Source organism: Entelurus aequoreus, linkage group LG11 (genome assembly GCF_033978785.1).
Source record: "Entelurus aequoreus isolate RoL-2023_Sb linkage group LG11, RoL_Eaeq_v1.1, whole genome shotgun sequence".
Lineage (NCBI taxonomy): Eukaryota > Metazoa > Chordata > Actinopteri > Syngnathiformes > Syngnathidae > Entelurus > Entelurus aequoreus.
The window spans coordinates 26784885-26801305 of NC_084741.1; the positions used below are offsets into that span (position 1 = coordinate 26784885).

At 40.6% G+C, this 16421-nt stretch overlaps 1 protein-coding gene across 2 annotated transcripts in view; it reads left to right on the forward strand.

Annotated features, from left to right (window-relative positions):
- LOC133659918 (ATP-dependent translocase ABCB1-like) overlaps window positions 1-15240 on the forward strand; it is a 139186-nt gene extending 123946 nt beyond the window's left edge. For both annotated transcript variants that reach the window (XM_062062783.1, XM_062062784.1), the window contains 3 exons: window positions 11609-11815; window positions 11951-12097; window positions 12182-15240. In XM_062062783.1, the coding sequence (XP_061918767.1) occupies window positions 11609-11815; window positions 11951-12097; window positions 12182-12397 (570 nt within the window). In that variant the 3' untranslated portion in view covers window positions 12398-15240. The remainder of the gene's footprint in view (window positions 1-11608; window positions 11816-11950; window positions 12098-12181) is intronic.
- Window positions 15241-16421: the final 1181 nt, after the last annotated feature.

Here is a 16421-nt window from a genome sequence, read left to right on the forward strand (position 1 = left end):
TGTTTGAAAGAGGAATCATTTTTGTCAATGACAATATCAATGAGAATGGTAAGATTATGGAGTATGATGAATTTAGAACTATGTATGGTGATGCTTGTTCAAGCTTTTCATTTAATCAACTAACTGGAGCAATTGGGAAAAAATGGAAACATAATTAATTATGGACCTACTAAATTATTAGTTTGTAAACCTCCAATAAGAAATTCTAGTTGCAAAAAGGAACTAAAATAAATAGAAAAATATATAATTTTTATTTAATAAAGAAATCACTGGGAAAATGGGAGGACTTTTTTGACTGCCCGTTGCTGTGGGATGCAACATTGAAATTAATCTACAAAACTACTATCGATGTGCAAAATCGTTATTTTGAAATAAAAATTATTTATAACTTCTTACCCACGGGAAAAATTTTAAAACTATGGAACATGACAGAGTCACATGATTGCCGATTTTGTTGTCAGGAGGCTGAATCCACTCTGAATTTCTTTTGGTATTGTCATATTGTGTCTTTGTTTTGGGTGGAAGTTGAAAAAATTTGTTTAAGGATTGGTTTGTTTATGAAGGTTGATGTGGTTTCTGTTATTTTAGGAGAGTTAATTGACAGTCATGATTGAGTCAATTTAATTATAGTACTCGGTAAAAGGTTTATTTTTAAGGCCAAAAACGGATATTCACTTAGTATTACTTTCTTTAAAACATCTATTCAGTATTTTTTAACTTAAGATAGTTACATAGGGGGGACGGCGTGGCGAAGTTGATAGAGTGGCTGTGCCAGCAATCGGAGTGTTGCTGGTTACTGGGGTTCAATTCCCACCTCCTACCTTCCTAGTCACGTCCGTTGTGTCCTTGGGCAAGACACTTCACCCTTTGCCTCTGATGGCTGCTGGTTAGCGCCTTGCATGGCAGCTCCCGCCATCAGTGTGTGAATGTGTGTGTGAATGGGTAAATGTGGAAATAGTGTCAAAGCGCTTTGAGTACCTTGAAGGTAGAAAAGCGCTATACAAGTATAACCCATTTATCATTTATTTACATGGTTGAAACCGATAATGATGCCAAAAAACATTAAAAAAGATGGGAAGTCCTCAAATGTTTATTTTGAAAATGTAATTTTGTTTACAGATTATATGCAATATGTTGTTGTGTTCGCTAATTTGAGTGTACAAATATGAAGGTGTGTGTTGCTGAGTCCGACCTGGACATATACTGGACTGTACATAAAGGCTTATTTTGAAAATGTATTTTGTTTATAAATTGTATGCAATCTGCTGTTGTGTTCCCTAATTTGAATGTACATAAATGAAGGTGTGTGTTGCTGAGCGCGACCTGGACATATTCTGGACTGTATTTAAGTGCTTATTTTGAAAATGTAATATTGTTTATAGATTATATGCAATCTGTTGTTGTGTTTCCTAATTTTGATTGTACATACATGAAGGTGTGTGTTGCTGAGCCCGACCTGGACATAATCTGGACTGGACCTGGTTTTAAGAACCCTTTAAACAATCAAATTTTATTGACAACCTGGTCTGGTGAAGATAATGTCCTTTATTAAAAACATTTAAAAAATATATATATATATATATATATATATATATATATATATATATATATATATATATATATATATATATATATATATATATATATATATATATATATATATATATATATAAACATTTTCTTGAACACAAAAGAAACTAAAATAAAATAAAAACTGTTGCATAGAAACTTGTAATTAATGAAAATGAGTAAAATTAACTGTTAAAGGTTAGTACTATTAGTGGACCACAGCACACACAATCACAATGCTTCACGGACTGTATCCCTTGCAGACTGTGTTGATATATATTGTAGGAACCAGAATATTAATAACAGAAGGAAACAACCTTTTTGTGTGAATGAGTGACAATGAATGGGGGAGGGAGGGTTTTTGGGTTGGTGCACTAATTGTAAGTGTATCTTGTGGGGTTTTATTTATGTTGATTTAATAAATAAAAAAAATAAAACAACAACAAAAAGGTCTCTCTTTTTGTCTACAGCCAAAATAAAAGAGCTCAAGCAAAGTTAAACATTTCACAAGACGGCACAAACATGTGTTGCATCTGCAAGCGGCAAGGGTTGATGACATAGCCAGACTCAAGCAACGTCCAAATTCCTAGTGGCGCATTTTCAACATGTTCTTAAGGGCCAAGAGCAAAGGTTAAGCGGAATGGAGAAGCTACAACCACATGATACTAAACCGGATTCGACATGCCATTGACCCTCACCTGAGGGAAAATCTAAATGGCTTTTGAGAAGAGAGGACCACACTAGCCCAGATCCTGGCCCTGAGAAGACTCATCAAGGGTGTGAAGACGAACACCCTGACGGCTGTATTGTGCTTTATTGCTTCCGCCCGTGTGCAGTTGAGATAGGCTCCAGCACTCCCCGCGACCCTGAAGGGACAAGCGGTAGAAAATGGATGGATGGATGATGTAACGACCTGGACGCATTGTGGTGCGTGGTTGTTCTCCCAGGGATGCAGACGGCTTCGGACACAGCGTGCAGGTAGGACAATTATTTATTTAAGCGAATAAATCTGACAGAAACAACAAAAACGTGCTCATAGCACCTAAGACAAAAATAAAGGGACTAGCGTGGGAGCTAGCAAGCAAAAATAACATAGCATGAAAGCTAGCAGGAATCGAAGTAGTCGTTAGCTCAGGGGTCACCAACGCGGTGCCCGCGGGCACCAGGTCGCCCGTAAGGACCAGATGAGTCGCCCGCGGGCCTGTTCTAAAAAAAAAAAAAAAACATTTTTTTTTTTTTTTTTTTTTTTAATTAAATCCACATACAAAAAACACAAGATACACTTTCAATCAGTGCATCAACCCAAACAACCTCCCCCATGCACACTCATCCACACCCACTCACACAAAAGGGGTTATTTCTTTCTGCTACCAATATTCTGGTTCCCACAACATAGACAACACATCTGCAAGGGACACAGTCCCTGAAGCACACGTGATTGTATAGGCTGCTGGTCCACTAACATTTTCATTAATTACTATTTTTTATGTAATTATTTTTATATTGTTTTACTTTCTTTTTTATCCAAGAAAATGTTTTTTATTTATTTATCTTATTTTATTTTATTTTTTTAAAAAGGGCCTTATCTTCAACAGACCAGGTTGTCAAAGAAATTAGATTTTTTTAAAGGGTTTTTTAAACCAGGCCCAGTCCAGATAATGTCCAAGTCGGACTCAGCAACACACACCTTCATTCATGTACACAGAAAAAAATTAGGGAACACAACAGATTGCATATAATTTATAAACAAAATTACATTTTCAAAATAAGCATTTATGTATAGCCCAGATTATGTCCAGGTCACTCAAATTAGGGAACACAACAACAGATATCATATAATCTATAAACATAATTATACTTTCAAAATAAGCCTTTGAGGACTTCTCATCTTTTTTTTAATGTTTTTTGGCATCATTATCGTTTTCAACCATGTAACTTTCTAAAGTTAGAAAATACTGAATAAATGTTTTAAAGAAAGTAATACTAAGTGAATATCTGTCTTTGGCCTTAAAGATAAACATTTTACCGAGTACTATAATTAAATTGACTAAATCATGATTGTCAATGAACTCTCCTAAAATAACAGAAACCACATTAAGCTTCATAAACAAACCAATCCTTAAACACATTTTTTCAACTTCCACCCAAAACAAAGACACAATATGACAATACCAAAACAAATGCAGGGTGGATTCAGGCTCCTGACAACAAAATCGGCAATCATCTGACTCTGTCATATTCCATAATTTTAACATTTTCCCTGTGGGTAAGAAGTTATAAATAATTTTAATTTGAAAATAACGATTTTGCACATCGATAGTGGTTTTATAGATTAGATTGAATATGGCATCTCATGGCAACGGGCAGTCAAAAAAGTCCTCCCATTTTCTATTTGTGTTGTATGAGGCAGCCTTCAAAGATTTTTTTATTAAATAAAAATTATATATTTTTCTATTTATTTTAGTTCCTTTTTGCCAACTAGAATTTCTTATTAGAGGTTTACAAACTAATAATTTAGTAGTTCCATAATTAATTATTTGTTTCCATCTTTTCCCAATTACTCCAGTTAGTTGATAAAATGAAAAGCTTGAGCAAGCATCACCATACATAGCTCTAAATTCATCATACTTCATAATTGTACCATTCTCATTGATAATATCATTGACAAAAATGATTCCTCTTTCAAACATATTTTTCCAAAAGAACGGCTTTCCATCTATTACAATATTAGAGTTCATCCATATTAACTGCTGCAAAATATCGTCTCTTTTTTCTGGCACATAAAATTGAAAACACCACTATGAGTGGATTGTTTCCTTTATGAACCCTGCCATGTTTCCCAGCAGACTCTCTGGGAGGGGATCACTTGTAAAAAAGGATACAATTTCTTTTGATACAGTACATGTTTTTTGTCCAACAGGACATTTGTGTACCACTCAATCTTTAAATACATCTTTGGAACAATTGATGCTTTTAAAGACAGACACATAGCTTCAAGGTTGAGAAGTTTCAGGCCCCCATATTCATACTCTTTGTACAAAACCTTTCTTTTAATCTTTTCTGGTTTGCCGTTCCAGACAAAATCGAAGACCCTCCGCTCATAAATCTTAAAAAAGTTTTGTGATGGAGCTGGTAATGACAAAAACAAATAAATAAATTGAGGAATAATTAACGAGTTGGCAATAGACATTTTACCATACAAGGTTAGGGATTTCCCTTTCCATAATTGCATAATTTTGTCCAGCTTTCTTAGTCGATTATCATAATTTACTGAGCCTAGATCTTCCAGATTTTCTGGGACAACAAAACAGGCACTTTGCATTCCATTCGAAAGGACGTTCCCTTTAGATTTCCGATCCTTAACATTTTACATTTATCATAATTAAGCTTAAGGCCAGATTGCTGTGAAAATATGTCCAAAAGATTAAGAAGGTTCCGCAAACAATGAGGAAAAATCTTATCTTTGTGAATCAGCCTTTTCTGACATGAACTCCATCAAGAACAAACACAGAACACGCCTCACTGATGCACATCTGCAAGACTCACTCAGAGTTGCAGTGTCAAGTTACACACCAGAGTACAACACACTAGTTAACAGCATGCAATGCCAGGCTTCCCACTAACTGACAAAGAAACAGATAACAGATTTGGTGTCCAGTTCAAAGTGTGACATGATTTAAAAATTTGAGAGTTTACTTTTGTATTTTACATGAGTTATTATTTGTACAAACATGGTGCAAAGTAATTCATGATTTGTTAAAAAATGTTAGTGGCTAGCTAGTTAAAATGGCATATTGTGATTTCACAAGACTGTCTTAGAAGTGATCATTTGAAAATGTTCAATTTGAAAAATGTGCACTTAGAGAAAATATAAAAATAAAGTGTTGCATATTGATATTTATCTGTTTCTATATATATTTATTGTGAGAAATCATTAAGATGATCAGTGTTTCCACAAAGATAAATATCATTAATTATTAATAATAACAGAGTTAAAGGTAAATTGAGCAAATTGGCTACTTCTGGCAATTTATTTAAGTGTGTATCTAACTGGTAGCCCTTCGCATTAATCAGTACCCAAGAAGTAGCCCTTGGTTTCAAAAAGGTTGGTGACCCCTGCGTTAGCTGTTGCATAAAAGCAAATTAGCAAGCCAGGCCGAGTGAGGCCAGGGCAAAGACTAAAAAGCCCTCTGATTAGCGCCCGGGCAACAGGTGCGCGTCCCGAACACTAACCAGAGGCAGGTGAGCACAATCTGCTGTCATGGCAACAGAGACAAACACAAGGTGCTGAAAACACACGTGACACTAAAAAGTAAACAAACTGTGATCCGAGCAGCGGATCCTAACAGTACCCCCCCCCCCCTTAAAGGACAGATACCAGATGTCCCTTGACAACAACAAAAAACTAGAACCCAAAAAACAAGAAATAGTTCACGAGTCAAGGGCGGGCGGAGGGAGGACTTGGTGGTGGGTCGCCAGGCCACGTGTCCCCGAATCCACCGGGAAGGGTCAGGTGGCGACGGCGAATGGAACGCCGCTGCCGCTGACGAGGCGTGCGACCACGGAAAGGCCACATTCGTGGCCGCCGAGAAGGTGGGCGTGAGTGGCGCCAGAAGTTCATCAACCGGAGAGTTCTCCGACAACGTCTTGGATGTCGCTGCAGTTTGCGCCACTGGCGTCCATTCACTGACCTCGAGAGCTGCACGCGGGCCCCCGATCTCCGCCCGCGCAGCCGAACCACTCGAGGTCGCAGAGACGGCGACGGGGGCGAGGAAGGCGGCGGCGCCCTGGGAAGCTCCACCGAAGACGAGGAGAGAGCAGACGTCGCCGTGGAAGCAGGAGGAGTCGCCGTGGAAGCAGGAGGCGTCGACGTCGCCGTGGAAGCAGGAGGCGTCGACGTCGCCGTGGAAGCAGGAGGCGTCGTCGTTGCCGTGGCAGCTGGAGCAGGAGGCGGCGTCGTCGTCGCTGCCGTGGCAGCCGTAGTCGCTGTCGTGGCAGCCGGCGTCGCTGTCGTGGCAGCCGCAGTCGCTGTCGTGGCAGCCGGAGTCGCTGTCGTGGCAGCCGGAGTCGCTGTCGTGGCAGCAGGAGTTGCTGTCGTGGCAGCCGGTGCTGGTGCGTGAACCAGACTTGGAGCAGGTGCTGGTGTGAGAACCAGTCTTGGTGCAGGTGCTGGTGTGAGAACCAGTCGTGGTGCAGGTACTAGAACCTGTGGTGGAGTTTGACGTGGTGGAGCTGGTGCTAGACTTAGATTTGGCGGTAGCTTAGGTGCAGGTGGCCTAGCTGGCGGTTGCGGCTTAGCAAGCCGAAAAACCGGTGGCGGTGGCCGGGCAGGAGGTTGCGGCTTAGCACGCCGAAGGACTGGTGGCGGTGGCCGAGCAGGAGGTTGCGGCTTAGCACGCCGAAAAACTGGTGGCGGTGGCCAGGCAGGAGGTTGCGGCTTGGCTGAGCGTAGTTGTGCCACCTCACTAGCACAGCTCCCAGCACTAGCCCCCCCCCCTCAAGAAGCGGATACCAGACGCGCTCCTTGTGGTTTGGAACCGTCTTCAAGGGTGGGTGGAGGGAGTCAGGAGGGGGGTATACTCCTCCCCTTTAAAATGTCCAAAATGTCTATTCTCACCCCCCACTTGAGATTGGGTGGGAGCACAGGGGGAAAAAGTCTGTGTAGTGGGCGGAGCAATAGTAACTGGGGGCGGAACCAAAGTCACTGGAGGTAGAGCTTGAAAATCAGAAAGTGACTGGGACTGACTAGACTTACATTTAACAAAAATGTCCTGATAATGTCTTATCTTGGAATAAAAGTTCTTAGGAAGCGGCTGACAAAAAGAAGCTGAGGGTAGAAAAAAAATCCTGATCTATGACGTCATCAGAAGTGGGCGGAGTTACCTCATCAGTGGGCGCCAATGGAATGACGTCATTGTCGCTGCTGTCCAGGTGATTGACAGCCCAGTCGGAGAAATGTTTGGCGAAGTGATCAATTGGGTTGCCAAACATCTGAGGAGGGGAATCTTGGGCTGAATGTAGCTTGCTGTGTACCGGTGGAGGAGTCTGAGGGAGTGGCGCATCTTGGCAGCAAAGTGAAGACCTCTTGGGCGGCTTCCGTCTTCGCTGATGCGTCCGGTGGTGCGGGGGTGTGGCGATATCCTCGGGCCATACGGAGTTGAATGGGACCAACCTTCCGTTAGGACCCCAGATCAGGTCCTGGCGCTCCGAGGGGGAATAGCGAAGCGTCTCCGCCTCCGTCGCTCGCAACACCATCCACGCACCTTCGTCCATCTCCTCCATCATGCTCGCTGCGAGAGAACTTCTTCTTGCTGGCTTGCTACTGTAACGACCTGGACGCATCGTGGTGCGTGGTTGTTCTCCCAGGGATGCAGACGGCTTCGGACACAGCGTGCAGGTAGGACAATTATTTATTTAAGCGAATAAATCTGACAGAAACAACAAAAACGTGCTCATAGCACCTAAGACAAAAATAAAGGGACTAGCGTGGGAGCTAGCAAGCAAAAATAACATAGCATGAAAGCTAGCAGGAATCGAAGTAGTCGTTAGCTGTTGCATAAAAGCAAATTAGCAAGCCAGGCCGAGTGAGGCCAGGGCAAAGACTAAATAGCCCTCTGATTAGCGCCCGGGCAACAGGTGCGCGTCCCGAACACTAACCAGAGGCAAGTGAGCACAATCTGCTGTCATGGCAACAGAGACAAACACAAGGTGCTGAAAACACACGTGACACTAAAAAGTAAACAAACTGTGATCCGAGCAGCGGATCCTAACAGATGATTTCAAAAAGGTTTTTGACTCAAAACACAGAAACACTGATCTGGAAGGCCTAGGATGTCCCTTCCAACATTTTCCAACTTTTACCTGCTCCTTATGCAGGTACATGGGTCAAGGTGGTTTGACATTCTGGCTGGATACCTTAGCCCTCTTACTCCTTGCCATAGTCGTGGACTATGTGCTCAAGAAGGCCATCAATTGACAAGAGCAAGATCTTGGCCATACTCTTACAACAAGGAGGTCAAGAAGACATCCTGCAGTAGTCCTGATTGACTTACACCAGAGTTGTATGTAACGAGTATGAACGACTAAACAAATGGCGCCTCTGCGACTTTGCCCGAAACCATGCATTGCGGTAATTTTGACTTTTGTTTTCCTGACAAAATAAACTAAAATAATATGTATAAATATGGTTTTAAACCTACTCAAGCTCATTATTTAGTACATACAATAAACATTGTATTTATTAATTAATTTGAATTAGGATAGTGCGTATTAATGTGTCAGCAAAAATAGCTTCAACATAAATATGCTGGAATTAGCACAAAAAACCCTAACACGCAGTTACACACACAGACAATTTGGACACAATAGACAATGACACTACAGGTACAAATAATCATAGTTTTAAAAGAGAGGGTCATCTATGGTAGCTTGACTGGTTTGACTTCAACCAATTTTTAAGGACCCCTTTAATGTCGGGTAGGTCCCACATTTTCTTATGTGCTGCGGTAGACTTTTCCATAATGTTGTGCCATGCTTTTATTTTGTCAAAACAAAGTTTTACGGCCATATTTGATGCACTCTACTGTATACATTAATGCTGTATTTAGTGACCAGTAGGCTGTTTAACACGCTCCCGACAGCCTAATAAACGCAAAAAAAATACACAAAACAACCAAAAAAACTTATTACCTTCATTTTGCCAAAATCCTCATTGGCTTTGGACCAACAATTACGAAAAAATTATGACTTTTGTGTGAAGTATGTCAACTGTGGTGGCTGCCTCCAATGTATTCTTTGTAATCACTGAGCTTTGCCTATGCTTTTACTTTTGGTTTTTTAAATATTTTGCTTAGATTTTGTTGTGGCGAGTCTGCATGGCTTCCTGATTTTATAACCACCCCATTAAATGTTCGAAATAAACTCAAACTCAAACTTGAATATTGAACTAATGCTGCTTTTTACTGCAATAATTACTATACACAGTATATGTATTATTTATATATATATATATATATATATATATATATATATATATATATATATATATATATATATATATATATATATATATATATATACTGTATATATATACTGTATATATATTTATACTGGATTTTTGCTATGTACAATCCATAATTAATTGACTGTGATTTAAAAAAAAAACAAAAAAAAACATATCAATAAGAAAGTGTGTTGATTGTGAATGGATTTGTTTGTGAAGTATTCTATCATAAACATACTGTATCTTTAGAACATGTATAACAAACATCTGGTCCAGATGCATATTACATACGTTTTGAGAGAAAAATATGGCTCCACCTCGCACTATAACTTAATTGCAATGGCGTTTCCTTCTGTATTGATATTTAATTTGCATATACATGTATTTAAAACAACTAATATTTTACAATGAAGGGCTTTATACCACTTGAAACTCCGTAGTAGTCACGTAAGTGCCTTTTGACGAATCATTTACGAGAAGGTCTTAAACTGAGGTAGACATACTTTCTCCATACACGAGTCTGATCTCAACTACGGGGATGATATCTGACCACATGGAGCAAGCACAAGAGCTCTTGAGCAGAGTGGAGTCTGATTGTGCCGAAGTTGGCCTTCGGCTGAATTCAAGAAGGTGAGGTGGTCACCCATAACATTAAAGCGGAACATCCACCTCTCACAACAAAAGGAGGCACTACTCTGAAAGAAGTCAGTGATTTCAAGTATGTGGGCTCATGGGTCAACTTGACACATCAAGATTGAAAAGTGAGGAAGGCACTTACATGGAGGGCGCTGAATGGCATGGCCAGTGTATGGAGCTCCAACCTCCCCCAAGAAACCAAACTCAGATCCCTTAATGTGAAGGTAGAATGTTTTATGGCAGTGAATGCTGGACCCTGAAGCCAACTCTGCAGAAGACAATAGACAGGTGCTACACCAGAATGCTAAGTGAAGTCCTTACTAACAAGAGTGCATGTTTCCAACGAGAATACGTATGCTGGAATATTCAGGGTGAGTGACAGCAGCCAGGAGAATGAGACTTACAGACACTACCAGAGACACCAGGAGCTGCCAGCCAGCACACTGGTGCCATGGTAACCAACGCATAGGAACTGGTCACAAGGATGTCCCACAGTAATAGTTGTAGACATACTCAAGACAGAAGTGCAAAGCATCAACGAGTTAGCCAGATGTATGAAGAACCGGGATGAGTAGAAGAGTCTTCAATATTGAAGATTGAAGACTTGTATATTAACCAAGTATTAGTTATTATTAGCAAACTATTTATAGTGGTGCCTATTTTGACATTATCGAATGGTGAGCTGCTTCCTCGCATCCCTACTCAAGAATGTTTATTCTAGATTATAAATCATGCCTCCCACCCAAATAGTAGAATGATGAGGACGCATTCTGACAAGTTGGTACACTTTGACAGCCAATTTAGACCCGGAAATGGCAAGAACAACACGAAAAGACGTTTGGTTCCACCCCCATTTTCGTCCCAAGGATTATGAGTCATTATTCATCTAAACGGGACTATAACAAAATTATATTAGTTAATTGGCATCCTAATGACAGCAGACATTGTACACATTAAGTGATGTTTTATTATGTTTGTTGGCTCTCATGAAGTCTGCAGTGAGTAGTAGTCAGTGATGTTAAGGAAAAAAAGCAAACGTGATGCGTTTTTTAAATGAATTATCCATGTATGCTTAAAATTATCAAAATACGTAAATATTAAATGTTATTATTAATATGCCAGTTACATATATACTTACAGCATGAATATAAAACCTCAATGGAGCTGTATGGATGTTTTTTTAAGGGCTATATAGGCAGACTAGTGCGACTCCCATAGTCTCCATTGTAAACAAACTTGTGATCGCATTGATGTACTATTTAGAATGCATAAAAAAACAAAAGTATTCTTGTTTTACAAAAGGATTGTGAATGACATGCAAAATTCCAAAATAAAGTACAGTTCCTACTTTAACTCTTAGCTGGACTCATGTGCTTGTTTTTGTCTTATTTGGTCTTCCAGATGCTTGATTCCAAGAGTGTAAAAGAGCTGAACATCCACTGGCTGAGGTCTCAGATAGGTATTGTGTCCCAGGAGCCTGTGCTGTTTGACTGTAGCTTGGCTGAAAACATCGCCTATGGAGACAACAGTCGCACTGTAACTATGGAGGAGATTAAGGCAGCTGCTGAGGCAGCCAACATTCACAGCTTCATTGAAAACCTGCCAAATGTAATCATGTTTTTGTCTTGAAGCTTTCCTTCTTTTTTTTTTGCTTAATCAACCAAACTTTGGACAGTTATTAATAATTATTTTGGTAATGTTTAATGTTGCATGGATGTACTTTTCCTGTGTTTGCTTGAGCAGAAGTATGACACTCAGGCAGGCGACAAGGGGACCCAGCTGTCAGGTGGTCAGAAACAACGAATAGCCATAGCCCGAGCCATCCTCCGCAACCCCAAACTGTTGCTTCTGGATGAAGCCACGTCTGCACTCGACACTGAGAGCGAGAAGGTGGCCTTTTTTTCTCTTCTAGAATAGTTATGCATTCGTCCATCTCAATTGTTTGACTTTTGTCTATTCTGTTGCTTGATCCAGGTGGTGCAGGAGGCGTTGGACAAAGCAAGGCAGGGCAGGACATGTATCGTTATAGCCCACCGTCTGTCCACCATCCAAAACGCAGACCTCATTGCTGTCATTAAAAACGGTTTGGTGGTAGAACAAGGAACACATCAACAACTGTTAGCCAAAAAGGGAGTCTATCACATGCTGATCTCGACCCAAATGGGTCATGGACGAGAAGACACACATTGATTTAAATTATTTTAAGAGGTCTAAAAAGACAGTCTGAGGCTTCTAATTTCAGTTAAATAGTAGTTGGCTGTGTTGTTATGAGTACGTTTTGTCCATTAGTCAGTCCCTTCAGGATTTCGCAATGTTGCGATTCAGGCAAATTCAACCAATCCCAGCGAATTATGCATGGCTTCGCAACTTTGTCCAATCCCGTGATTTTTCCCCACATTTTTGCCAATAAGCTTTGGCCGATAGTCAATAAGTCAATTAATCGAACGCTAACAAGCGGTAAAATATGGATGGATGGATGGATGGATAAATAAAAATGAACTCGATAAATTTGCCGGCAAGGATAAATTACGATGTCCATGTGTGTTTGTTTTCTTCCTCTCTCACTTGAAAGAGGGAGAAAGAGGTCTCACTAGGCCTGGGCCGATAACATATTTTGCTTGACAATATATTGACCTACAAATTATTGCAGAAAAACTATATTATTGCCATTATTTTTATGAGACCATACAAACCATTGATGTAATGATAATTCATGATAATATTGTATGTATATCCTTACTAATGCAATGAACTTGTATTTCTCATTTATTTTAACATTGTAATTGGAATGTAAACGTTTTAATCTCCAAGTTAAATAAAACAAATATTACCAATAAAATATATTTTGTCTTTTAGCAAATTTTGCACTTAAATACAAATCACAACTAAAAGCAACATATTTTAAAGAGGAGGTGTGGGGCAACTTAAACAATAAATAAAATGGCAAAATAAAGTATTGACAAAGTTGAACTTTAAAGGCCTACTGAAATGAAATGTTCTTATTTAAACGGTGATAGCAGGACCATTCTATGTGTCATACTTGATCATTTCGCGATATTGCCATATTTTTGCTGAAAGGATTTAGTAGAGAACATAGACGATAAAGTTCACAACTTTTGGTCGCTGATAAAAAAGCCTTGCCTGTACCGGAAGTAGCGTGACGTCACAGGTTGTGGAGCGCCTCACATCTGCACATTGTTTACAATCATGGCCACCAGCAGCGAGAGCGATTCAGACCGAGAAAGTGACGATCACCCCATTAATTTGAGCGAGGATTTAAGATTTGTGGATGAGGAAAGTGAAAGTGAAGGATTAGAGGGCAGTGGAAGCGATTTAGATAGGGAAGATGCTGTGAGAGGCGGGTGGGACCTGATATTCAGCTGGGAATGACTAAAACAGTAAATAAACACAAGACATATATACTGTATACTCTATTAGCCACAACACAACCAGGCTTATATTTAATATGCCACAAATTAATCGCGCATAACAAACACCTCCCCCCTCCCGTCCATATAACCCACCAATACAACTCAAACACCCGCACAACACACTCAATCCCACAGCCCAAAGTACCGTTCACCTCCGTAAAGTTCATACAGCACATATATTTCCCCAAAGTTACGTACGTGACATGCACATAGCGGCACACACGTACGGGCAAGCGATCAAATGTTTGGAAGCCAAAGCTGCGTACTCACAGTAGCGCGTCTGCTATCCAACTCAAAGTCCTCCTGGTTGTGTTTCTGTAGCCGGCCGCTAATACACCGCTTCCCACCTACAGCTTTCTTCTTTGCTGTCTTCATTGTTCATTAAACAAATTGCAAAAGATTCACCAACACAGATGTCCAGAATACTGTGGAATTTTGCGATGAAAACAGACGACTTAATAGCTGGCCACAATGGTGTCCCAATATGTCCGCTACAATCCGTGATGTCACGCGCAAACGTCATCGTACCGAGACGTTTTCAGCAGAATATTTCGCGGGAAATTTAAAATGGCACTTTACTAATCTAACCCGGCCGTATTGGCATGTGTTGCAATGTTAAGATTTCATCATTGGTATATAAACTATCAGACTGTGTGGTCGGTAGTAGTGGGTTTCAGTAGGCCTTTAATATTGAATGTATGAATATCTGGGCAGATGTAAAGTTGTACATTACTTAAAGGCCTACTGAAATGAATTTTTTTTATTTAAACGGGGATAGAAGATCCATTCTATGTGTCATACTTGATCATTTTGCGATATTGCCATATTTTTGCTGAAAGGATTTAGTATAGAACAACGTCGATAAAGTTCGCAACTTTTGGTCTCTGATAAAAAAAAACCTTGCCCCTACCGGAAGTAGCGTGACGTTGTCAGTTGTTCACTCCCTCATATTTTCCTATTGTTTTCAACGCAGCTAGAGCTATTCGGACCGAGAAAGCGACGATTACCCCATTAATTTGAGCGAGGATGAAAGATTTGTGGACGAGGAACGTTAGAGTGACGGACTAGAATACAGTGAAATACATATTTTTTTCCGCTCTGACCGTAACTTAGGTACAAGCTGGCTCATTGGATTCCACACTCTCTCCTTTTTCTATTGTGGATCACGGATTTGTATTTTAAACCACCTCGGATACTATATCCTCTTGAAAATGAGAGACGAGAACGCGAAATCGACATTCACAGTGACTTTTATCCCCACGACAATACATCGACGAAGCTCTTTAGCATGAGCTAACGTGATAGCATCTGTCTCAAATGCAGATAGAAACAAAATAAATAAATCCCTGACTGGAAGGATAGACAGAAGATCAACAATACTATTAAACCGTGTACATGTAACTACACGGTTAATAGATCTCAGCCTGGCAAAGCTTAACAATGCTGTTGCTAACGACGCTAAGGCTGACTTAGCAACTTAGCAACCGGACCTCACAGAGCTATGATAAAAACATTAACGCTCCACCTACGCCAGCCAGCTCTCATCTGCTCTGCTCATCAACACCCGTGCTCACCTGCGTTCCAGCGATCGACGGCGCGACGAAGGACTTCACCCGATCATCCGTGCGGTGGCCGGTGGGCGGCTAGCATCGGCTAGCGCATCTGCTATCCAAGTGAGTAGTCCTTGTTGTGTTGCTACAGTCAGCCGTTATACACAGATCCCAACTACAATGTTCTTCTTTGCAGCCTCCATTGTTCATTAAACAAATTGCAAAAGATTCACCAACACAGATGTCCCGAATACTGTGGAATTATGAAATGAAAACAGAGCTTTTTTGTGTTGTATTCAATGGGGAAGGCATACCTCTGTTCCCCGGGCTACGTCACGCGCATACGTCATCCTCCGAAGGCTTTTTCAACCGGAAGTGTGGCGGGAAACTTAAAATTGCACTTTATAAGTTAACCCGGCCGTATTGGCATGTGTTGCAATGTTAAGATTTCATCATTGATATATAAACTATCAGACTGTGTGGTCGGTAGTAGTGGGGTTCGGTAGTAGTACTGAAACCCACTACTACCGACCACGCAGTCTGATAGTTTATATATCAATGATGAAATCTTAACATTGCAACACATGCCAATACGGCCGGGTTAACTTATAAAGTGCAATTTTAAATTTCCCGGGAAATATCCGGCTGAAAACGTCTCGGTATGATGACATTTGCGCGTGACGTCACGGAGTTTGCGGAAGTATTGGGACACCATTGTGTCCCAATACAAACAGCTCTGTTTTCATCGCAAAATTCCACAGTATTCTGGACATCTGTGTTGGTGAATCTTTTGCAATTTGTTTAAAGGCCTACTGAAACCCACTACAACCGATCACGCAGTCTGATAGTTTATTTATCAATGATGAAATCTTAACATTGCAACACATGCCAATACGGCTGGGTTAACTTATAAAGTGCAATTTTAAATTTCCCGCGACACTTCCGGTTGAAAACGTCTAGATATGATGACGTATGCGCGTGACGTCACGGAGAGAACGGAAGTATTCGGACCCCATTGGATCCAATACAAAAAAGCTCTGTTTTCATCCCAAAATTCCACAGTATTCTGGACATCTGTGTTGGTGAATCTTTTGCAATTTGTTTAATGAACAATGGAGACTGCAAAGAAGAAAGCTGTAGGTGTGATCTGTGTATTAGCGGCGGACTACAGCAAGACAACCAGGAGGACTTAGAGATGGATAGCAGACGCGCTAGCCGCCGAACTCACCTTGA